This window comes from Dermacentor albipictus, chromosome 7 (genome assembly GCF_038994185.2).
Source record: "Dermacentor albipictus isolate Rhodes 1998 colony chromosome 7, USDA_Dalb.pri_finalv2, whole genome shotgun sequence".
NCBI lineage: Eukaryota > Metazoa > Arthropoda > Arachnida > Ixodida > Ixodidae > Dermacentor > Dermacentor albipictus.
In genome coordinates, this window is record NC_091827.1 from 94,806,459 (window position 1) to 94,830,940 (window position 24,482).

General features: G+C 44.5%; 2 protein-coding genes and 1 long non-coding RNA gene across 3 annotated transcripts; 1 reads left to right on the top strand and 2 right to left on the bottom strand.

The window, feature by feature from the left end:
• The first annotated feature begins 2,913 nt into the window (after window positions 1-2,913).
• Window positions 2,914-10,336, top strand: LOC135897002 (BPTI/Kunitz domain-containing protein-like). The gene is made up of 4 exons (XM_065425561.2): window positions 2,914-3,064; window positions 5,104-5,292; window positions 7,935-7,997; window positions 9,714-10,336. The coding sequence occupies exons 1-4, from the start codon at window positions 3,022-3,024 to the stop codon at window positions 9,902-9,904; spliced, it is 486 nt and encodes a 161-aa protein (XP_065281633.1). The 5' UTR covers window positions 2,914-3,021; the 3' UTR covers window positions 9,905-10,336.
• On the bottom strand, window positions 9,718-14,371 carry LOC135897003 (uncharacterized). The gene is made up of 2 exons (XR_010562868.2): window positions 13,048-14,371; window positions 9,718-12,744 (listed from the first exon to the last, which is right to left on the bottom strand). It is a non-coding gene; the product is annotated as an uncharacterized lncRNA (long non-coding RNA).
• A 3,114-nt stretch (window positions 14,372-17,485) lies between these two features.
• Window positions 17,486-24,256, bottom strand: LOC135896993 (boophilin-H2-like). The gene is made up of 4 exons (XM_070521375.1): window positions 24,206-24,256; window positions 21,829-22,017; window positions 20,144-20,332; window positions 17,486-17,905 (listed from the first exon to the last, which is right to left on the bottom strand). The coding sequence occupies exons 1-4, from the start codon at window positions 24,246-24,248 to the stop codon at window positions 17,694-17,696; spliced, it is 633 nt and encodes a 210-aa protein (XP_070377476.1). The 5' UTR covers window positions 24,249-24,256; the 3' UTR covers window positions 17,486-17,693.
• Window positions 24,257-24,482: the final 226 nt, after the last annotated feature.

Here is a 24,482-nt window from a genome sequence, read left to right on the forward strand (position 1 = left end):
ATATTGTTGTTGACTACTGTTGTTTCGACCGTTACGGCACTGCTATCTTTGGTCCAACAATCTGGAAGGTTGAATTAACAAACAGAGGCAAAATGAAGGAATTGCAATTTTTTATTGCTTGAACTTATTGTATTGTTGTCGCCAGATTAATGCAACACAGTATTAAAACAAGTATACAGGTCATTGTCGTTCAGTAACCGACACATCTCAACACTGTCGTTGGCAATGACAAAATCGTCAAAAGGGGCTTTGATGAAGGCACATTGCAAGTCGTCACCTCTAGGTAGCGCAGGTTGCTGACGTCGTCATCTCTCTGCAGCGCAGGTTGCTGAAGGAAGGAGCAGGAGCGTCGTCTGCAGAAGTGTTTATTCTTTCAGACTGCTAATTAACTCTACGCGCATGATGGGACACCGGTGGGAATCGAATAAACGGAAGCGCCATGCTTTCGCATTCGAAATATTCTAGCTTTCCTCCCATACCAATGAATAATTTAGACCGGAAGCCCAGTGAGCTCGAAATAGAAAAAAGTAGGAACAGCGAAAGTCGAATTAAGTAGTGGTAGTGGTAAAGTGACAAGCTGATACTGTTGTTTGAAAGTTTCAAACAGGGATAAAGTGCTTCAGGAGGACTAGCCTACATTTCGATAGATGGGCCTATCTTCGCTAAAGGCAGCCTTGTCATCTTCAGCAGGTTAACGTTGACGGCAGGCTTAGTTTAGTGTTATGAGTAACCTATCTGGGATGACAAGGGCGGCTCGAACAGGGATAGTCCCAACTACCGAAACTCAAGGCGACCCCTTCTGATGTGCTTTATGCCTGTTTGGAACTTGTGGGCTGCCGTGTGGTACTGTATCTGCCAGCCTCTTTCTTCAAATGATACCGTTGTATTAATTCCTTATCTCGGCCCGAGTACATCCAGATTCGCAGAGCGAAGAGCACTAATGTTGGCGAATGACCAATACAGATGGTCAGTCATGAAATCTACTAAGAATCACATCATCAAACGGCAGAAGTTTGATTCTAGATGGCTAAGCAGTTGTCTGTTGAAAGTATTTGCAGCTTATAATGTTTTTGGGGTGTGAAATGCGACATGGCCCATGAAGTATGTCTTTCTATTTTGGCACATGATGGCCCTACGCGCAGCAACTTACTACAGGGCATGAAACATCTCACCTGTTCCATGTATTTACAATATATAGTGAGAGTGTACACGTATACACGAACGCTTCGGTCACATCATGTGCCACAATGACGGCATTTCTTCATCCCGCAACTTGGCGTGACCCGACGATTTCAACTGGACAACAAATGGGCATCTACGGCTGTGCAACTGGCTGCAATACGGGAGGTAGTTCGTTTGATCAGAGCTGAGACACCTCATAGATGAACAGCGTTATGTGATTCCAAAATATCGTTGCGGGAGCTAAAGTACTTTTTGAAGAAAGAGCCTCGGTACCTGCTGGTGCTGAAAATTGCGAAACTGTCACAGTGCTGGACGCGGTAGCTACATTATCACATTTTAATGGGTTCCCGGTCATTGGGTGATTAGCAATGAACTCGCTGACAGTGACCCACGGTCGCCATTCTCTGATGCAGTACGGATTGCCTACTCACGACCTGACACCAACTCCATGTTTAAGGTACTCATGCAGGACCTTGCAGTAACATACGGAGCCCACGCTGACACAGACGTCTACACGTAATCGACCGACATTGTAAATCCCCTTTGCCCCAGTAAGTTACGCGCAGCAAAGTGCTATTGCAACGCAGGATTTGTCTGGGCCTTGCTTTACCTCGCCGCTACTCCAACTTCATCGGCCAGTCGAACCGCCCTGTCGGACGCCTAAAATCCTGAAACACATATGTTATTGCCCGGCATATACGCTGGAGCGACGGATGTTTGATAATTTCCTAGCCAGTGTTGTGAGGCAACCACTGTCGGAGCAAGCTATTCTCGGCACATGACCTGACACTGCAGCTTCAGTTCTGACAATTAAAGCACTGTTGAAGCTTCTGCATGACGCAGAACTAGATAAGTGGTTCTAGGGTTGCTACTCTCTAAAAATACATCGTCGCGTTCATTCCAGTACGTTCACTCATCTTCCCTCTTCCCAAGTGCAGACTAGCGGAATAAAGCACTCCAGCTCAGGTAGACTCCTTTGTCGTTCCTTGTAATATTTGCGAACAGGTTGTCATAGTTGCAAACAAACAATTCGTAAGTGAAAAGGTGGAGGGACAATAAAAACCAAATTTTCCATGCCGCAGTTGTTCACTCTGTGGCTCTCATTTAAAACACAACTAGTGTGCGTTCGCAGTAGTTAATGTAGATAGCATCGTAGTCAGAGTAGCAAACTTACACACATTGTCTGTACTGGGTGCGGCATTATTACTGGGGACCGAACGTCAGCTAAAATTGTGATGACATTCCTGCGGAGTAAGTGCGCCAGTATTTTCTATGGAACAGAAAGGAGACGTAATCATGATCTACTTGCAATTTGATCATATAAGAGCTCTAGCTAAACATGCAAGGCGCGAAAGGTTCCAGCTGTCCCTCATGTTTTCTATGCAACGGGTATCTGAGCTCTCTCAGCACTGCTGTTCTTAGCGATTGCATTTCGCAAGGAACCACGTTACTTCCATCAGTCGGCTCTCAGGGTTTTGTATTAATAATTTCGGCACTATGTTTTGTGCAGTGTATGAAGCCTGGACTGAAATGGCTAACTGGAACATGCCTTAAGTGGAGCGAATGGTTGTTATTTTTACTTGACGAGCAACTGACCGGATTCTTTACCTGCGAAGCAGAAAGTTCGCACTGCAGATAACGAAAAAAAAGATGACATCTCGGTCACGGCTGTGCCAAAGTAGCGCAGGGCTTGTAAGTAAAGTAGGCCTCATTTTGCGTACACCGCGACAGAGATAACAGCTTCCGCAAATATTTGTGGACCTCATTGTTCTCCAGCGCATAAAAACAGGTGCATGTGCCTGTAGTTTACCCTCAAGCTTGTGGCACAGGCACTTCAAGATGAAACCCTGCATTTTCCTCGCTTTCGTGACCACCGTATTTGGTAGGTGCCGATTTTTTTTTTTTTGTTGCCAGGGGTATTTCGTAAGTTACCAATTTGTTGAGTAGGTTTAATTCGTTATGCTGTGAATTGAAGCGCTAGTAAGTTTTGGCGGTGTATATTCAGATGGCCTCCTGGCCACCTCTATTGGATTCAATACAAATTAGGCAGTACTTAGATTGCGAATTGTGTAGCGGTTATTTGAAATGGTCCTTATATAGTTTGTCATCCTAAAACAAGCACTTCACCTGCTAAGCTCCAAGGCGCAGTACCAAATCCGGGCACGGCAGCCGCAAAAACACGCGTGTGCACGGGTACCCGTCAAGATTATTCCGGAGTCTCCCACTATGACGTGCCGTGCCTATGCTGGTTTTTACACGTACAACCGAGAACTTTTTAAACCTTGCGCTTGCTTTTTTAAAGTAATTAGGAATATCATTGAGGAAAATGACAGGCGACTGTGCAAGAGAACATCACTGAGCTTTTTCAGAAGATGAGCAGGTAGATTTGTTCTGTGTTGTCCGCTCAGAAGCTTACTCTTATGTAGGAAGAGCCAGATATAGAAATACCTGCGATTTTCTTCTCTAATCTACATTACTCATTTAGTAAGCTCAGCAAATGGTAGAATGTACCGCAGCTCCAATGCTAATTGATTTGCTGTTTCTTTCAAACAAGGGAAAATCCAAGCCTAATTTTAAACCTAGCTTACAGCTTCATATCTACAATTACGAAACAATTTCTCAGAATTTCACAGTTTCTTTATGCTTGTGTGACGCAAGCTAACTACATGAGCGTAGACATAGGCAACATAGATATTTTTCATAGCAATTTTCAGTCTTCCATTTTAGTTTGTTTATTTGTGGACGTTCTTAAGACTATGCTAGCATCAAATAACTCTTAATTTAGTTGATTTATATGTTCACACGTGAAAACTGTTTATTGTAGACAGTTCATATGTGCCTACAAAAGCAAGTCCTCAGAAGAGTTTCCGGTAGCTGCAACTTGCGGTTAATTGCAAAGAATTTCACGAGGGAAACTCCTTCTTGGATTACAAAAGCAATTTTTACACAATCGTTCGAAGACGTTATAGGATTTTATACCTGTATTCAAAATGTGGGTGCTGGGGCCTGACAAATTTCTTTAACAGCGGATCAATGTCTAAGGAAAGCAAACATCAAAATAATTCTGTGATTGAAGTTTCTTATATTATTCAGGTGCCGTGGTGCCGTATTCTTTTTGACGTAATAATAATAATATTTGGGGTTTTACGTGCCAAAACCACTTTCTGATTATGAGGCACGCCGTAGTGGAGGACTCCGGAAATTTAGACCACCTGGGGTTCTTTAACGTGCACCTAAATCTAAGCACACGGGTGTTTTCGCATTTCGCCCCCATCGAAATGCGGCCGCTGTGGCCGGGATTCGATCCCGCGACCTCGTGCTCAGTAGCCCAACACCATAGCCACTGAGCAACCACGGCGGGTTCTTTTTGACGTTGTGCTCGTTGTGCTTCTGAGGGTGAGTTCATGGGTTCGGTTGCCGACTGTAGCGACCGCATTGCCATGGAGGTGAAATAAAAAAACGCTTGTTTACCGTTTATTAGGCGCATTGTACAGAAACACCAGATAGTCAAAATTATTCCGGACTAGCCCACAACGACGTGCGTCATAAACATGTCGTCCAGACATTTCTTTTTAAATACAGGTGAGGTTGCGCAATAAAATTAAATGCTGACATTTCAAAAATATGACATTATAAATTGCAGTGCCTGGCTTTCTCTGATGTAAGTATAGCAATTATGTTTAGAGTAACAAAACATTACATGGGTACTATTATAATCATTTAAACCAAAAACGGCGTTGGTTTGGTTCAGCAGTGCGGAGGTTAAGCAATTACATCGTTCCAGCGTCACAGACACAATCACACCGTATGTGTGCCTTGGGCATGTGCTCGCTTCTAGTACTCTAAGTTGCAGGTGCCGCTTGATGGCTTTTTAGCTTTGGGAAAGAAGAAAAATTCACGACCACTTTTCTTTACTCCCAGCCGCGACAAATTTCGAGCAGCAATGCGGCCAGGGGCCCGAACCTGGTCTCTGCAGAGCTTTTCTGCCGATGTGGTGGTACAACGCAAAAACAGGGGAATGCGAGGAGTTCGTCTATGGCGGTTGCGGGGGCAACGGTAACCGATACGAGACGAGGAGGGACTGCGAGGAAACCTGCTCGGCCAAAAAAGGTGAGGCCTCAATATAAACAGATTCCGAAGGACACGCAGTCGTTCCCACCGCTGCTTAGGCCAGGTAATGGCTTCTGCGTCTGCTTCTGTATGTACCTAGACGTGACACCGTGAACTGTTTATAAAACATTTGATACGAAAGTTTTAATAAGCAGGCTAACAAGTAGCTCAGCACATATGTAGAACGTAGCTACGAAGAGACGTGCGATAATAGCAACGCCCCTTTCAAACTTGTTGAAGAGGTGCTTGAACAGTAAAAGTCCGGAGTTTTAGGAACTTAGCGGGATGGTAACGAAAATGTGAGAATGAGGACGTTAGGGGATTACAATCCGAATACGCAGGAGGAGCTCCACGTGTAACGTTATTGTTATCTTTATACATAATAGGCGCTCAGAACAGAAGGAAAAATAGTGGATGTTTTTTGGCGACACTGGGAACGTGCAACCGGGGAGAAAAGTCTCATTAGCACTACTGTACGCAATTTTCACTGCCGTTTTGGCGCCATATTTTATTTCTAAAGCAATCTTGGCCACTGAAAAGTTTTCTCCAGTTAACGCAGGTGGCAAAACCGAAGCGGGAAGCTTCAGCCTCAGCGTTCCAGAAGCAACATAGACATAGCTTAAATTAAACACGTTATAATAGCAAAAGAAAATTTAAAATGTGTCACACTGTGAAACGAAACAACCCAGACAAGTAGAAACCAGCCGGGCGACAGGCAGGCGCTAGGTTTCAGTATATCTCTGGTCGGAATTTCTGGGGTTCTGGTGCAGATATCTCGACAATTGGTCCAGTCTTCTTTGTGAGAGTAATACACAAGGAACTGGCCTCATGAGAAAGAAATCTCCAGAAGAATGAAAATGGATCCGAGGGCATACATCAGACATTACCAGGTCATCAACGGCAGCATACCGCTATTCTTTAAAAGAAAAGTGTAACAATTGCATTCCGCCGGCACTAACATATGGGGCAGAAACTGGGAGCAAGCTTGCGGATAAGCCAACGTCTGCGCTTGGAGAGGTGTAATGAAAAATGTTAGGCGTAGCTATAAAAGATTGGAAGACTGCCGTGTTGATTAGATACTAAACGAGGTTGCGTATTCTATAGTTGATTTTAAAGGGAAAATGGCGCTGGGTAGGCCATGAAAGACAGTAGGGCAGATGGCCGCTAGTTACAGAGCGGGAAGAGAAGCGCAGTCGAGAACGGCGGAGAACTGAATAGTGTGAACAAATTAGGAGTTTTTCAGGCATAGGATTCGGCCTGCTGGCGAAAGGCATAGTAATTGGAGGTCGCTGCGAGAGGCATTAGTCATGCAGTGGACGTAAATAGCTTCACGACGATGATAAGCCCTGCAACTGTTCATACACCTTGCCTGTAGTCTATAGACTGTCAATGACGATAAGTCAATCGGTTCCCTGGCAATTACCATACAATATGAACGCGTTCATAATGAGCCTTCATTGACAAGACAGTTGTAGAGATTTCCAAACGTGGATCTTTATACGCCAACTGAAACAAAATTTCGGACCGCATTAAGAGCCTCGTTTAAGATAGCGTGCATACAGAAGGGCCTCCGCGCAATATTTGACTTTTGAAACACGAGCAAAAGGATCACGACAAGCTAAAAAAACGGTGTTTGTGAAACTGAAACTTAAACAATACGTCGCTATTACAACTCGCCGGAAGTGGTGCATTAACTAGAGCGCGCAGCTTGTTGACGTGACCTGCCAGATAAAGCACCACCCACGGCTGCTCTCGGTGCGCGTAAACATCTTGCATTTGGCGCGCTGAGGCTTACTTCATAACGACGACCACCAGGTACGCACGTCTTCTGCTTGGGTCCTGTTTAAAGGCTGCAAACAATAAAACTATGCAGTCATCAGCCCTGCGGCGTTTCCACGATTACCTTAGTGGTAAACATTAGCCAAGCTGTTCAAGTAAAGCAAACAGTTAGAAAACACGGTGCAAGATACAGTTATAAATCGTATCCTCTTGGGTCGTTAGAGGTCTGAGAATTGAACACTGAAGGTCTTAAGATCGTACCTTGCACCATGATTCTTTAATCGTTTTTCCTTCATATAACAGCGTGGGTAACGTTGGCTGGGATACCCTATATTGTGCTTATATATAACGAAAATTGCCAAAGTAGAGTGTCGTTACAGTTGTCCTTTAATATCACGCTTAATAACTGCCAGACAGCACGGATATGTATACCCATTCGTAAATTCGTTTCCGTCAATGCGGATATGTGTCAGTCTGCGGGCAGTCGAACGTGACAGAATAAGGCATCTCTAATGTGCTACATTCTGCTTCTCTCACATTGTCATTATTCATTTGATGTTTGCTAATATATATATATATATATATATATATATATATATATATATATATATATATATATATATATATATATATATATATATATGGAACAATTATGTTATTGTGCACGGTAAATTTGGGATAATTTTTGCTTAAATGTGCAATATCAGGGACCTCGCACAGTTGATGACAGGATATGCTTTATTTTGCATCTCTTAAGGTAAGGGCTCTTGTGAAAACAGGTAGATGGAAATTTACGCGCAGATATTTAGGAAACTTGCAAACTCTTCTAAAAAAGGCACCTGTTCGTGACGTTTCATCTACAGTGGCCGACAGGAAAGCAGGAAGTGAGGCTGTTCTGGCTGAAGGAATAAAAAATACGGAGTCGGGTAAGCTGAAATTTACCTGTCATAATTTCGCGGGAGAAATACTAAATTACTTATGTTTCTAAGCTTTCGAATTGCGTGCTGGATTGCATATTATAAGGTGGAAAATGGCAACAGGCCGTTCGTGGAACAGTTTGCCGTTGTTGACTTCTGCTTCCTCATTCGCCTTTGCCCATGTTCATACCCAGTATACTCCACCAGCATTATGTTTTACACAGTCAATGAACCGTGCAAAAAGTATGAGGACCACAAAAGCAAGTTTGAAACAACATGTGCATCTAGTAAAACGTATCAGTAAACTGATAGCCTTGGTGTGTTTCTCTTTCTGTCCGTACTTACAAATAAAGTTGCAAAGGAATGCACGAAGTATAGCAGAGATTAGGCCTGATGGCTGTAAAACAATAGCAATTCGCAACTGACCCTTTTCGCAATTTGGAGGTGCGTCTCACGGCACTGTCATTTCGCCCAGCTAATGGATGCAGCCATCATCCTTCAAATGAAGATGAAGTGCTAGCTTCACATGGCGGGGCTTATCTTTGACACGTGGTTTCGTCACGAGAACCACGTCTACATTTGACATCTCAAAGTACATGTAAACGTGCTTTTACCCGCAGTTTACAAAAAGATGACCATGGCGCCTATTGTTGACCGGGAAAGCTAGCTTTATAATCACGATAAACAGCTAGCCCCTAACATTACGCGCTGTTGGGCATCTTGTGCGAACGTACATGAGAATTTAAAGCAAGGTTCCCTTTTATGTATCATGGATTTCAGACATCTTCGGGCGCATTCCGCTGTCAAAGATATTACTCCTGCTGCCGGCTTAGCCGTTCAACACACTTTAACTCGCATACAGGTCTGTTCCTCCAAAAAGTTTTCCAGATTTTGTGGTTTATTTATGTCACCTGCACTTCTCATACTCGACATTAGCTTTTCTCTGGCTACTTTCACATCCGGAACGCTGCGACCCGCTAATGTGGGCATGCCGTTCTCGTCCAGAAAGTACGCGCAGTGCCGCTTTAGAAAAACGTAAAATGGACGCACAATAGGAGACGGTTATTGTTGGCCGACAAGGCAAGGCCCAAAGGCTGTGCATTTCTTTAGAGGGTTCTATCAGAATGATAGAGACGTACCTGCGAGAAAAAACTTGATCCTAAATCAGCAGCAATTGTAACAACAACGTCCTTTGCCATTATTTCCATGTTTGCGAAATAACACATGTGATAGCATGACAACTTCATTGTGGAGTATTTCAGAATTGATGCTCCTAATTCGCTGTAGCGAACGAACATTTCATGCTGTTGTTGCCTTGTACACTTCCCCGATTGTCTATAAAAAATTTATATTATTCCCTGCATGCTGCTCAAAACTGCAAAGAAATGGTGTACTTTTTGGCAAACGCAATACAGTTCAAAACATATGGGTCTATGAGTAAAAAGCAATCTAGCAACCTTATTAGCAAAAAGCAAGCTAGTTTATTTCCCTCCTGTTCAAAAAAGAGATTCAAAATTTGTCCAGGTGATAAAGAACCCGAGCATGTAAAAAATACACACAGAAGAAAAGTTGAAGTAGAAATTCCTTAAGGAGCAGAGTGAATATTGAAGGGCACACCATTCGCATCTTAAATGAGGGGCCGTAGCGACGTTATCGAACAGAACCAATGCGTCGTACATGATTTAGTCACTTCGATAATTTCTGTTTATTTTTTTCTATTTACAGTATCAGTTGCAGACGTGTGCGGGAGACCAGCTTACACTGGCCCTTGTATGGCATACTTCCCACGCTTCTACTACGAACCCAAGACGAATTCCTGCCACCCATTCATCTACGGAGGCTGCAAGAGCAACGGAAACAACTTCGAGACGCGCAATGCCTGTACCGACTTCTGTGTTTCTGAGTTGGCCGACTAAACCACGTTGGGGTCTGAATAAGAAGAGCTGACACATTATTCCCAGCATGGCGTTTCGGATTGCTCGAGCGATACAAGGTTGCGCGAGACGAAAACAGAAGCCATGAGTAGAGAGGCAGGGAGCACTTCGGGAACAACGATGCATGGTATACTGCAAATCGATTGACACCTTTAAGAGTATTTTCTGCCGAGAATACTCGCATTTACACCTTTGATGGCATAAGAGCGCCTGTTATAGGCCAATTTGCATCTTAAAACGTGTGTAAAATGGTTTATAGCGCATGAGTATCGGTGCACACGAGTGCTCAAGCGACAGAATGGAATGAAATGCTAGTTATCTAAGAATGTTTACGATTGTTTACAGCTACAAATGGAAACCTATGTGAAGCCTTAAGGAATAAATGTGTCAGTACACGTTCTGTTCACTTCTTTACTTGACGGACTGCCGTTGTTACTGAGTGGCTATCAGGTTCTTCTGTTGGGTACAATGTCGATGGTGGGATCCCAGCCGCGGAGGCTGCATTTCGATGGGGTCAGAATGCGAAAGTGCTTGCGTATTCAGATATAAATGGATGGTAGCGAACCCTAGTCGGTCCACGTTCACCGAGAGTCTTCAAAAATGATATGCCTCATAATCAGATGATAGCTTTGAGAAGTGAAACTACAGAGCTTATTTTTCCTGCATGACGTCTCTCATAACTAAGTATGAGGTTTTTGTACCTTAACCCCTTACTGCATGAATTTTTTTTTCGCGTGAAATAATTTCAGTAGCCTTGACTTGTAACACAAACACCCAAGCTAAACTTAGTTTTTAAAAATTATGAGCGGTTTAGATTTATTACAGCTTTTTCTTCGCGTATCACATATGATACACCATGCAGTTAGGGGTAATATTTTTGGACGTGGAAAAAAACAGGATACGAACAGAAAAAAGAAGCGGCATTGAAAAACGAATAGAAAATTGGTGAAATAACATTTATTGCACAATGGTGTTGCAGCTTCCCTCAAATGTCATCGCTAAAGCAAGGGTGAGGATATCATTTGCTTGCATGATTAGTACACCTTGCCCTCCTAGTGAAACGATGCGAAGCAGTTTCTCTCCCTGTTGAAACAGAGGGCCGCATTGCACTTTTTGCATGATACATTTGTGAAGTGGTTGCAAGAGGGCAGCCTGCAGCGCACTCGCTTGTCAAGCCAATGCGGCATGTGGTCCATTTTATCGAGGCGAACATCAGCAGTTGGCAGTGGCGCCAGCGTCGTCCTCTTTGGTTGAATGAGTGACTCGATTTCAGTACTGGGTCTCCCTGCGCGCTTCCTTTCATGTAACTTCCCTGCCCTGCAGAGTCCTTCTGCGACAGAAGACTTGAACTCAAGCAGGGGAGTCTTGGCACTTTTTTGCATTCGCCAGAGTAGCCAGGCATTCACCACAGTGAGATCCATCAGGTGAAAAAATATACGGTGATACCATTTCTTTGATCGAATCTTGATTCGGTAATAGCCTAGCATCGAGTTAAGGAGGTCTACACCACCCATATGTGTGTTATACATCAACACAACATTTGGGCAGGGAACCATTTTGTGCGCTTTTTCTTTTGCGAAGTACCGTTTTACTTCGCCCGCTGGTTCACTACCGGCGAACGTGGAAAGCAATGTGACGGTTTTATTGTCGTGCCACGCTACTGCAGACAGCTTGGTTCCTTACACTTCGCATACCCTTTCTTCATATGTTCCTCTCTCTTTCTTTTTCGTTTCTTTCGGGAGCGTGCAGCCAGGTCGACGGTTTCGCCGCACAGTGCGAAGGCAGTGAATCCCTTCGTTCTCTAAAAATACTTGCAGAGGAATAGAAGAAGTAAACCAGTTGTCAAAAAACAACTGGTGACTATTTTGCCTGGTAATGGTGCGAGACAACCTGACGACAACATTGCTGCTTGCGCCTAGGTCAGGCTCACCTGGTAGCTGCTTGTTTTCCGCGGCGCCACTGAAGACCTCAAAATCGTAGCAGAAACCCGACACCCCACTCAGAGCAAAAACTTTATATCCCCAGCGGTGTGGTTTCTTCGGATTGTATTGCTTCAGGGAGCTTCGTCCCTTGAACGGAACAATTTGCTCGTCGATGCACAGTTTCTCTTCTCGCGGAATCATCTTCAGCTGCTCAAGCAATTTGTTCAAGAGGGGTCTGACCTTGTGCAGCTTGTCGTGGCCAATTTCTGCAGGGGCAACAAAAGTCTCATTATTATTGAAGTGAAGAAACCGTTTTAGTTCTTCCCAGCGGTTGAGGCACATCACGTCTGCAACCTTGTGATGTCCGATGCTGGAGCTCCAGTAGTCTCGGGTGCTTGGCAGCTGAATGATTGACATGTAAAGAGCCATTCCGACAAACCTTTCGAGTTCCTATACGCTCACTGTAAGAGGCTTTTCAGGACGACACTGAACTGAGTAGCGCAACGATTCCTCGCGAATCATCTTGAACACTTCAACGGGACAGAGGAATTTGAAAAACTGGAAGGGAGTGTCAAGGTCCTCGATAGTCGATGGCATCACGGTGCTCCCAGTGAACTCAATTTCCTTTGGGTCTCTTTCAAGGCATGTGTTCGTCCACTTTGGTGTACATTTCGCAGGTCCTTTCTTGCCTCTAGAAGTCGATGTTGAAGGAGGTGCTTTATCTTCACTATCATCCTCGCTTTCAGACGACTCCTCTGCTAGCGCAGATGGAGCCCGGCACGGCAGCAGTTCCTGCCCATCGTCGTCCGAGAGCTCGCTATCGCTGCTTCTGTCACCATCACCGGGAATGGGCCGAACTCCCCGTCTTGTTCCACCGTAAAAAGTGCCGACATCCATTGCCTAGGACAAAAAAAGGATACTTCACTTTCCAGCAACAAGAAAGCACACAAAAATGCTCCATTACATTGCAAATGTAAGTTTTCTGTGATGACGACACCGACGTGCTTCTGAAGAAAAAAATTACCCCTAACTGCATAGTGTATCATATGTGATACGGGTCTAAATGTAGTCCTCGCGGTGCATTGCAAAGGTGTCGGGCGTTCAAATTGTCACAAGAGGAAGACAAGAAGCCATATAACGCGCTAATAATTTTTTTAAAAGGATAGTATATGTCAACAGCACGAAAAAAATTCATTCACTTACCTGTTCGAAGCCTTGAGAACGCGACAATGCGTCGACGTGTTGTGGCATACAAATGGGATTCAAGATAGCTTCGGAAGAAGGAGCCACTGCGGGTGTAGTTGCCAGATAGGATATAAGATCAAGCAAAATGTGGCAGAACGTTTTTTGTTTCACTCTCTCTCCGTGAGAAAAAAAAGTTTGGTGCGTATCATATATGATACGCTATGCGATAAGGATCACATATACATTTTAAAATTATATTCTCATGGCGAAAAAAGGCGACAAACAACAAACAACCCAGGAAGCAGCCAGTGGTGTGGAAAACTATATGTACTGAATATTTTACGTGCTTCAACATACGTAACTGACACCAACGTTCCGAGCGAGAGGCGTTCCGAGCGACAGGTGACACTACCAACCGAGCGACAGGTGTTCCGCCGCTGTTCAGCGCCGCGCCTTTCCGCCATCGTCGTTTGGTATGACGTCACACCACGTCGCTCGTCATTGCGCTCGCCTCCGCTCGCTTCGCCAGCTGCATCGCATGCCTGATAACATGCCGGAGGATCGAAAAGGAGAGCTCGGGTGCGCCGCAACCACAGTTCAGACGGCAGTATGGACGGCGACAATTCTGATAACCAGGAGGAGGCCTGGAATCGACATCGGAACGAGATGAAGAGGGAACGAATCGCCCAGGAAACAGACGAACAGCGCGCCCAACGACTGGCTAAACGCCGCAACATAGCTAGACAACCAGACTAACCTGGGCTTGCAATCAAGATTAACCATGGCTAACCATGCTATGTCTTATATTTCGCTATGTATATCCTGGCATAGCCGAGCCAAGCAACTACCATTTTTTTTACCAGCGGTAGCTGCAAAAGGTAGAGGTTTAATTGCGAATTAGTGCGCTTGTAACGTGCTCTGTCTGAGATTTATGCGATGTCAAATGACTCAAGGTCAACTGGCTACCGCTCTGATGTATTTGGCTTAAAAAATAACGTTCGGAAGCAAGCGTGAAGTACACCTTCACGCCGGAGTGACTTCGTGGACACCGCGGCTGTGCTAGCAGAAAAGCGTCCGCTTTGTGTTTTCAGCATGTAAAGGACGTGATGCCATCGAGTGTCTGTTCGGAAGGTTTTGTTCGCAGTGAGCGCTCGGTGACGAGCTCGGAAACTGGCAGCCATGATGAAACTGAGGTATGGAAGAAAGGTGCGTATTCGAGTCGGTCAGCTGTTCCGAATGGATGAAGTTAACCATTTCTTCGTGCACGCACATTCAACTTATTCTCCTCAAATGTATTCTGAGATTATCATGTTTGGCAACCAACGTTGTGGTTGAAGTTGAACGAGAACGCATTATTAAAACAGTGTGCGCCAACTAATAAACGAACGTGTGTTCGTTTCCATCCTGCAAGCAAAACCATGCCTACCGTGTGCCGGCCGGCTCTAGTTCATATGGGCTCCCCTGTGCTTCCGCATCTCGCCTGCAAGCTTTCGACGCCGCTCATCGCGAGGTGTATTACTGCAGAAAACAAAGTTGCTGTTGAACAGAGTAGTTGTTCGTTTCTCAGCCCACTCGAGTGGTGAGGTGCCCTTGCACGCACAGGCACCATTCGAGGCCCAATAGTGCGCATTGATCGCGGCATGTACGCGGCCGCTATCGTCAGCTCAATTTATCCAGGTTAACAGCCCTTAGATCGAGTTATTTTACACTTCTTTGCTTTGTGGAGCTCGATGCCCGGTTGCCAGATAAACAATATTTAGAAAATCGTACGGCAAAAATTTGAGGAGCACGACAGCTGGCAAAACATGTTTCCTCGAAGCTTCACATTTACGTGGATTGGGATGTACGCTGGTGCGGCACACCACACGAGACTTGGAGATACCTGACTGTAGTCGTCTGAGTGATACCGTAACAGAGCTCAAGGCTAGACATACAATAATAACACGTTACATGGATACGTTACGCATCAACAATCTTCAAACTTGACTCGCCTCCTATTTCGATCGTGGGCAGAGATTTGGAGCGCCTCTAGGCCCGTCGCCGTTCGGCATTGTGGCTATATAGAAGCATTGAGCTTATTGGCGACACGCTAAGAAGGCTCCTAATCCAAATACTTTGTCGACACCCTTCGAGAAAGCGCGAAAGCTTGCTGCTCGTCGTCATCAGCACGTTCGCCGCGCACCCTCCAGCGCGATCCCACATACCAGCACGGCGCCGGACGATCAACGACGCTGTGATCGCAAGATGGCTGCGCCCTCAAGAAAACTTGGTCTATGGATGAAAGCGGGAAGGCACAGGAGACCTTTATTTGAGGGATCGCCCGACGTTTGCGCCCAGGGGCGAGTAAGATTGGGCGCGAGAGAGAAATAACCAGTAGGTTATTCATTCTTTAACTCCGACTAGGCGCTACGGAGGTTTCTTAGCGTGCGTTGTATGCGTTTGTCCCTAGGCGTGCCGACATTGCGGGGTGAGGTCGAGTCTGTTTACGCTCGGACGTTGGCTGCCGGCGCGGTGAAGTCAGTGAAGCAGCAGGCACTGACGCCTCATTTGGCGACCGCTGTGTCAGACACAGTCTCGCAACTGCGGCGCCCGTGCTAAGCCAGTTGTGCCGGACCATTGCTTCCTCGCGCCTTAAAGCAATGTTTCATCGGGCGAGGAGGAAAGGGCGCGCGACGAGCTTTTCTTCCTGTCTGGCTTGTGCGATTTGGCCCGGCGCTGCTGGAAATTACTGCTGTCGCGTTCTGCGGAACGATTGGGAGATGTTTTAGCTCGTACTTTGTAAACTTTTCACGATACTCGTTCATAGAAGGTTGTCGGGGAACCAGTGTGTAGCCTTTCGGTGCATAAGTAACTACAGTATGCGGAAATATCTCTTGGAGGGGGCAAAAATGTGACGCGCATCATCAATCGCTGTGCGAGTATGTGTTGTGAACCATTTTTGGTATAATGGTTTTAATTGAATGAAGAATAGCGGCGTCTCTGTATTGCAAGCATGAAATGGTAACTCTGCTCACTATCTGATCGCTTGGCGTAGAGACTAAAGCATAAGAGCGCATGCTCGTGTACGGCCAACCTAAGCGACCACGAAACATCTAAGCGGCAGGCACTATCGAATATTTTGTGATACACTGGCATAGTTCTCACGCATTTCAAGTTTAGTAGACTTAAAATCACTATATGTCTACTCTGGCTTCCTACATGAGGCCGATAGCGCTGCTCGACACGGCAGTCACTGCGGTTGGTGAACCATGCATGATGCATATATTTTATTTACGTAAGAGAAGCACGATATTATGTTGAGGCTGGTGGTAGTTGGATCTCCGAAATAATTATGACCACCTGAAGTTTTCAACGTGCACACAACGCGCGCTACACCGCCGTTTTCGCAATACACCCCTATAGAAATGCGGCCGCATGGCCGGCGTTTGATCGCATGCCCTCAGGTTTTCCAGCGAAACGCCAAGAGCACTAGAATGTCATGGCGGCTTCCCACATGATGTAGCAGATCAAGAGCTTTTTTTTTTAAACGTTGCCTTCTTTGGTTTTTTCGCACTCACGTTGGCGCTTGGGTTCGTGGGCTTGGTGATTACTGTGCACATAAAACACTATATTGTGGGAATGTATTGCATTGCCATCTTTGTCATAAGACAGAAGTGGTGTCTCAGGGCCAACTACAAGCGCCTTCCAGGATAGGCATGCATTCTCAATGCGGCAACGCGCTGCACAGAACAAGAGCAGTTACAAACACGTTACCCGAAGCCAAACCTCATAGATAAGGGAAGGGAGAAGAAGGGGAAGAGATCCTTCTAGGTGGTTGGATGTCAAATTAAAATGCATGGATCCTGTGTCTCTTTGCATAAGTCATAACCGGAGCATTCTATTAAATCTTGGCAAAAGCATGGGTTTGAACAAGCGCGTTTGATTTGCCATTTCTTTTAATATTGCCTGTCCGTCAGTGATTGTGGGACATAACTGCAGGTGATCATTCGGTACGCGCTCCCGTAACTTTTTATTTGCACACCTGATTAAGCGAGTGCTTCTTTTAAGACTGCGCGATCGGCTTATGTGTTGCAGTGTGTGTTACCAAGGAGCCGATGCTCTTATGAGGAAGGATAATGCCACCTGGTGGCGATGTCTGGTGGTGGATGAATAATATGAAGACTGTTAAAGTCACGCGCCGGAGCTTACGCTTTACGTTCCGCTGGCAGTAGATGCCTCAGCATCTAATAAACGAAAGGTCATCTGTCACTTGAAAACGTAATACATTTTGTGACATTAGTTTTTTTATGCGTAGCAAAATTTACTGAAATATTTTTTTCTTGCACCCATTTTGTTGCATTATAAAGGTTCTCGTTTTTCATTTGTTCCCTTATTGCTAACGAACACACCAAATGCTTGGCCACAAATTTATTGTTCGTAGTTGAACAAGATTTACATGTAGGTGATCAGACAGGAGATTAGTATTCATCAGTCAGAGCGGTTTGCATCTTATGCTCAGATTGGCTTGGTGTTCTGTTGACTAATAATTGATGTTGTAGGCCCCGGGATGACTTTCATGCTAATACTATCTGTTGTATGTAATCCAGGGACACTTTCGGATACCAAACTTGTGTGTTAACCATTTATTCTGCGGGGAGAAAGTATTATCACTTGTTGCTGCTCGCCTAAGCGACCCGCGGCATGGGTTCTCCAAACTTCATTGAGCGGCAGGATGCCCAGCAGTCTATGGGCGACTCGAAGTTGTTGCCGTTGCTCTTGCAGCCACCGTAGATAAAGGGACGGCATGAGTTTGTGTTCGGATCGTAGTAGAAGCGCTCCAAAGAGGCACTGCAGGGACCAGGGTAAGGTGGCTTGTGGCACACGGATGCTGCTGCGGCTATCAAAATAAACTGTGAATTGAGCAAAACGGTATCTAGGGTATTATTACACTAAGAATATGTGGTCGACAAAGACCCATGTAGGAGAAGATTATCCCAGTGGCAAAAATGCTTGAATGAGAGAAATATTCATGACTGAAAGCTCAGATTAAATGTGCACAATATAAAAGATGCATGACAAGTGCGGGAGTGAAAAGAAAATTCAAAAACAGCTACGGCTTGGAATTAAGCTTAGCATTTTGGTAAAAACCTTATCACATCATTGCACGAGGTGTGATTACCACAAAGAAACCATTTCCTGTGCCTCCGTTACAAAATTTGTCTGTAAACACATAAAGCTGTACTGAGAGCGAGAGTGTAAAAAAATGTGCTCCCTATGAAATAAACCAAGAACGCGAAGTTCTATATTGAGAAACGATAAACTTTGAAACAAGTGAGAATAGTAAATTGTAGTAAACATCCAGCACGGTGGCTTGTGGCACAGGAAGGCTACTGCTGCGTCAAAAGAAATAGCGAATTTATGGAAAATCTTTATCAACGGTATTATTGCGGCGGAAAATATGTTTCAATGAGGGAAAAAATTAATCACTGAGAGCTTGCACCAAATATATACGATACTTAAGACGTGTGGCAGGCTCGAATGCAAAAAGATAAGGAAAACCGCAAGATCTTTGGAATCAGTATTCGCATATTATAAAAAAAATTAACACATTATTGCATAAGATGTGATTATCAGAAGGAAGCCATTTCTTGTGCCCCCTAAGGTGTTAAACATTAGTTTATCGGTAAATACATAAAGCTCTACTGAGAGACAGTGATACAAATATTCTTAATCTTTAAATGAACCGAGTGCAATTCTATGCTTACTAATAGCAAATTCTGAAGCCAATGAGAACAGTAAAGTGTATTGAATAAACGGGAGAAAGAAATTTCAGGATATATATATCCTGAGAGAGATAGTGAGAGAGATTTGTATACTCTCAACAGGGTGGAGAGGTTGGCCTGAGCGACGTGCATCTAGCCTGCTGCACCATGCTGTGCAAGGGGAAGGAGAGAGATAGAATGGGAAGCGGAGGGAGGGAAAGTGGCGGTATGGTGATTATGATGACGATGAGGGCTCCACAGCAGTATGTTTCTTTGCAAGGCCTACGAGTACACTTCACAGCACAGCACAGTTACCTTCGCTGGCCGATGTAGAAGTTACTGCAGTGGAGCTAGGAGACTATCTATAGCTCTCTTTGTTTTTACACATTCGGGGATTATACATACTACGAATATACACGCAGCCCTGAGGACACATTGACGTTAATACAGCCAGGAAAACGTTTGAAAGTGTGTTCTTGTGACCATCTTTTGGTAGGCTAGAATAGGAGTTCCTTAGATAGCGTCGACGTAGAAACAGGCACTTGTTATGAAAAGCATAGACGCGTCAATTTAAGAGGCTATATTTGTGTTTGAGTGCAAGACTGGTTTTGCTAAAGTTATTTGTCAGGGAGGATGGCACACCAGTGTTTACGCTAAACTTAGTAATACTACTACGCTTTCATTTAGCCGCACAGCGAATTAGAAATGCGGACTGGTTATGCAAAACCTGCAGTCGCATGTGGACTATTTGATAGGGTATGCTGTGAATGCATATAGGAGATTCAATTATGTTAGGCTATGATCGAGCGCATAGTTCATTTAGTAACGTCCGATTTCCATTGCTACATCAAACAGTTTGCTTAACTTTTGATATTGACTAATACTGAGAACATTTAAGCAAAGCAAAATTGCATGAATCAATAGAGTTAAGCTTATCAGGCACGAGTGCACGAGGGATTCCGAAGTAAGCCTCATCATCTACGACTGACTTGCGAACGGCTAAGGGTAGAAATGAAACAAAGGAAAAACCCTTTCAGATTGTATTCCAAGAGGTACATTTTGTACAGTCCACGTAATAGCTTGTTGTATTCACGCATTTCCTTGAACAATTATGCAACCAACGCCTTGGAATGTTTTGTTTGCATATTGGAAGTTCACGTGTAAACTAGGTAATGAAATTGGTTTTGTTATTCTAACCCCTGATTGTGCAGTTAAAACTTACGACATGAAGTAATATGCGAGAGTTGTTGCACTCCTACAACTTGTACTCTTTACCGCTGTCATGCAAAGCACATCAGCGTAAATTGGTCTCAGAACGCTTAAGGCAATTTTTCAGTCGTCAACCCAATCACGAACGAATGAATGGGGCTGACCTTTCACAGGTGAGCATGTTTTTTCGCACTTCTTCTTGGTCCGGTATTTGTTCTCGTTGCCGCCACAGCCTCCGTAATAAAACACTTCGCATTTGCCAGTCTCCTTGTTGAACCACCATCTCGGCAACTTAGCTCCGCAAATCCCGACGTCGGCCTTCTGTCCGCATTGCTTGTCAAAATTAGTTGCCGCTGAAAAAAAGAAACATTATTACTCTTTGCGCACTACACGTTCATTATTTCTTACACGTTATTTTACAGTTTCATGTTTTTTTAACGCTTTCCCCTCTGTCCTTTTTCTAGCCCCTATCCCCCATCCCCAGTGTAGGGTAGCAAACCGGAGACTGATATCTGGTTAACCTGCGTGCCTTTCCTCTTCATCTCTCTCTCTCGCTTTCTCTCTCTCTAGAGCTGCACAGACGCTACCATTGTGGTAGGATCGATACTTATGTGAAGATATGTGCAGATTATGTGTTTTTCTTACTTATATGCAGACCAAGGTAATGCTTGAGTGAACAAACACTGACGTAAGACGATGAGCAAAACGTAAACAAGGTGAATGCAGGAGCCAACGTTTCGACAAGTGGACTTGCCTTCTTCAAGGCGACAAATGCTTTCCTCGCCACAATATATATATGTGGGGTTCTTCTAAAGGGGAGAGGGTGTGAGGCAGGAGGACGCGGAAACGAGGGAAAATGTGTTAGCCTGTCGAATTGAGAGTAAACTAGAAAGTAGAGGAAGGCATATGTCCCCTTGAAGAAAAGTCCACTTGTCGAAACGTTGGCTCCTGCATTCTCCTTGTTCACGTTCTGCTCATCGCCTTGAATTTCCATCTCCCGCATTCCCCGTCTTTTCTCTGACGTAAGATGAGTAATTTCAGATGTCGAACCGAGCGAATAGTGTACTTCTCATATTTATGATCTCTACAGCCTATGTCCTATCTCGAAGGCAGTGTTGACTCATCTTGCCCAGCGGATGCCTGCTCACAGATCTTTGAGAACCACGCTCCATGAAATTATATAACTCACATACTGAACGGACTTAATCAGAGCGAAAGAAATGCGACTGTGCAGCGCAGCCCTCGCGCGTTGCCTGAGCCTCCGACTCTCAAGCGTGCTCGAGCAACTCAACGGGTAGGTAAATGTGGAATAGTTATTGCGTACCAGCAAAGCAATTCCGTAGAAGCGGGCAAGGTGGAGAAAGTGTATGAGAGGAAATACTGTCATCAACGGAATTCTACGCCGAATGTACAAATGGAACCGATGCTTGCTTCTCTGAAATCGAAGCTTCGACGTTCTTTTCTGAAAGTATTCTGTTGCTATAAATCTGTATCGGTTTCTTTTGTAGCATCGCACTACAGTCGAGTGCATGACAACTTTCACTTTCAGATCTTTCTTCCTGGATAGTCCAAAAAGTCCTACCAACTGGTGCAACTTTTTCCAGCTTTCTCAATGATCTACACAGCAAACAGTTAGTAGCGGCATTGTTTTCTAGCTATTCCAAATGTGGGAGACTGACTCAGACCTAAAATGTTCCAAATGTCCAGCTGGTTGCCTGCGATCGTGTAAATCGTTCCCCATTCTCCCGAACTACTGTCATGCAAAGCACAGCAGCGTAAATTGGTCTCAGAACGCTTAAAGCAATCTTTTAGTCGTCAACCAAATCACGAACGAATGAATGGGGCTGACCTTTCACAGGTGAGCATGTTTTTTCGCACTTCTTCTTGGTCCAGTATTTGTTCTCGTTGCCGCCACAGCCTCCGTAATAAAACACTTCGCATTTGCCAGTCTCCTTGTTGAACCACCATCTCGGCAACTTCGCTCCGCAAATCCCTACGTCGGCCTTCTGTCCGCATTGCTTGTCAAAATTAGTTGCCGCTGAAAAAAAGAAACACTATTACTCTTTACGCACTACACGTTCATTATTTCTTACACGTTATTTTATAGTTTCTTGTTTTTTTAACGCTTTCCCATCTGTCCCATTTCTAACCCCTATCTCCCATCCCCAGTGTAGGGTAGCAAACCGGAGACTGATATCTGGTTAACCTGCGTGCCTTTCCTCTTCATCTCTCTCTCTCGCTTTCTCTCTCTCTACAGCTGCACAGAGGATACCATTGCGGTAGGATCGATACTTATTTGAAGATATGTGCAGATTATCTGTTTTTTTTTTACTTATATGCAGACCAAGGGAGTGCTTGAGTGAACAAACACTGACGTAAGACGATGAGCAAAACGTGAACAAGGTGAATGCAGGAGCCAACGTTTCGACATGTGGACTTGCCTTCTTCAAGGCGACATATGCTTTCCTCGCCACAATATATATAGGTGGGGTTCTTCTAAAGGGGAGAGGGTGTGAGGCAGGAGGACGCGGAAACGAGGGAAAATGTGTTAGCCTGTCGAATTGAGAGTAAACTAGAAAGCAGAGGAAAGCATATGTCCCCTTGAAGAAAAGTCCACTTGTCGAAACGTTGGCTCCTGCATTCTCCTTGTTCACGTTCTGCTCATCGCCTTGAATTTCCATCTCCCGCATTCCCCGTCTTTTCTCTGACGTAAGATGAGTAATTTCACACACACACACACACAAACACACACGTCCAGAGGTTGCCGCTCTTCTGTCTTCCTTCTGGGCCCCTCCTCTATTGTGCCCCCCGCCGCCAGAGTCAACTCGCCCTCTCTCCCGCTACAACGGCAGCACACGCACTGGTGCCGCGGAACAACCGTTTTCTCCCTCCTTGCCTCAGGTCAACGGGAACCTAGCTGCCACTACTTCCCGCCCCCTCACTCTCCGACTTACGTCTCCCTCCTCCTGTGTGCTTTTTTTTATTTTCTATTTCTTTCTTTTTTCTATTTTTTTTTCTTTTTTTCACTGTCCTCCTTGCTCTACATACATGGGACTCCGCCTTCCTCTTGCCCTGCATAGCTGCCAAAGGCAGCTGTAAATCTGCCAAAGCGCCGAAAATCAATCACTGTCACAACTGTTCCTCTCGGTTTGATGTACCTGAGAACTACCGGGCACCCGGTCTGGTGTCTTCACTACCAGGGCCGAACTGACATTTTTTGAGAAACCCTGATGAAGATCGGTCCACCGATCGAAACTGTTGAAATTAAATACTTGTTCTGCTTACCTTGTAGCACCACTGAAGTTCTCTCTCTCTCTTTATATATATATATATATATATATATATATATATATATATATATATATATATATATATATATATATATATATATATATATATATATATATATATATGTTGGAAATTGATGTTAAGGTTGTGTTATATATTTGGTTTATTCCTCTTATTTACATCACCTGATTACTCAAGACCCGTGCCGTTATTCAGGTTTTCATAGTATACAATGAAAAAAACGTATCTCCCAGGACAAACGTTTCCCGCAAGTTGCGGCATGGAGTGCAATAAGTTTGTTATGCGACGCGCCATAGTTCAACAAAAATAAGAAACAATCTTCTATGTGTCACTTTGTGTGTTTGTTTTTTCACCAAACAGCCTTCCGCGTTTCAGATGTCAATATTACGCATCGCCGCGTTCCTTTTAACGGAGCCGAAAACGAGATTCCTCAGTGACTGTTTTGTTGCAGCAGAAAAATCGCCTGACCTTACCACTTGAAGAATAATACTGCACTTCACAGCAATTCCGATGAAGGCGTTGCTTAAATTGAAATTTATGGATATTTATTCAGATCCCTTACCCTGGAACCGGCACACTCTAAAATACTGAAGGAGACCTTGTGATTAAAAAAGCTGTATTTCGAATCACTTTTTTATATAGTGGAACTAATATGGAGGTTTTCTGTCAAGGTTCGTGGGTGGTTCTCTGCATCCTTAAGGATGAAAAATAAGTTTCGCTCATTGTTACAGATATTTGTATCATTGTTATTGAAGGCAAGTACTGCACTTAATAAATGATAACTGTTTTATGGTAACTTCAACTGTTTTATGGTAACTTCACTTGTGGCTCGCCAATAAGATGGACCGCATACTTAAGGTACACTCAAAAGCAATAAATGCCAGAGATGTAGGCGGGTCGTTAGATGGTGCGCTTACCAAGTGCGGTGCCGAGGAGTGCCAAGAAAATGTACAGCTTCATTTTCTCGAATGGCCTCGCTGGAACGATGACAGCCTACCCCCTGGCGCTTCTTTTTATACAGTGAAGGACAGTAGGATGTGACGCATAATGCGATACGTGTTATGGGCACTATCAATACGGACAAGATAGGGAACGCCTCTATTCATGCAGTCGAGAGGATGGAGATTGATATATCTTTTCTAAATATCGGTGTTCTCCGTAATGAATGGGCTGTTTGCAGTTATGTCGTTTTTT

Coding starts and splice junctions, on each gene's coding strand:
- LOC135897002 (XM_065425561.2), top strand. CDS start 3,022: ATGAAACCCTGCATTTTCCTCGCTTTCGTGACCACCGTATTTG. Junction 3,065..5,103: donor TTTCGTGACCACCGTATTTG/GTAGGTGCCGAT, acceptor CTTTACTCCCAG/CCGCGACAAATTTCGAGCAG. Junction 7,998..9,713: donor AATAAAAAATACGGAGTCGG/GTAAGCTGAAAT, acceptor TTCTATTTACAG/TATCAGTTGCAGACGTGTGC.
- LOC135896993 (XM_070521375.1), bottom strand. CDS start 24,248: ATGAAGCTGTACATTTTCTTGGCACTCCTCGGCACCGCACTTG. Junction 22,018..24,205: donor ACTCCTCGGCACCGCACTTG/GTAAGCGCACCA, acceptor TCTTTTTTTCAG/CGGCAACTAATTTTGACAAG. Junction 17,906..20,143: donor AACATGCTCACCTGTGAAAG/GTCAGCCCCATT, acceptor TTATTTTGATAG/CCGCAGCAGCATCCGTGTGC.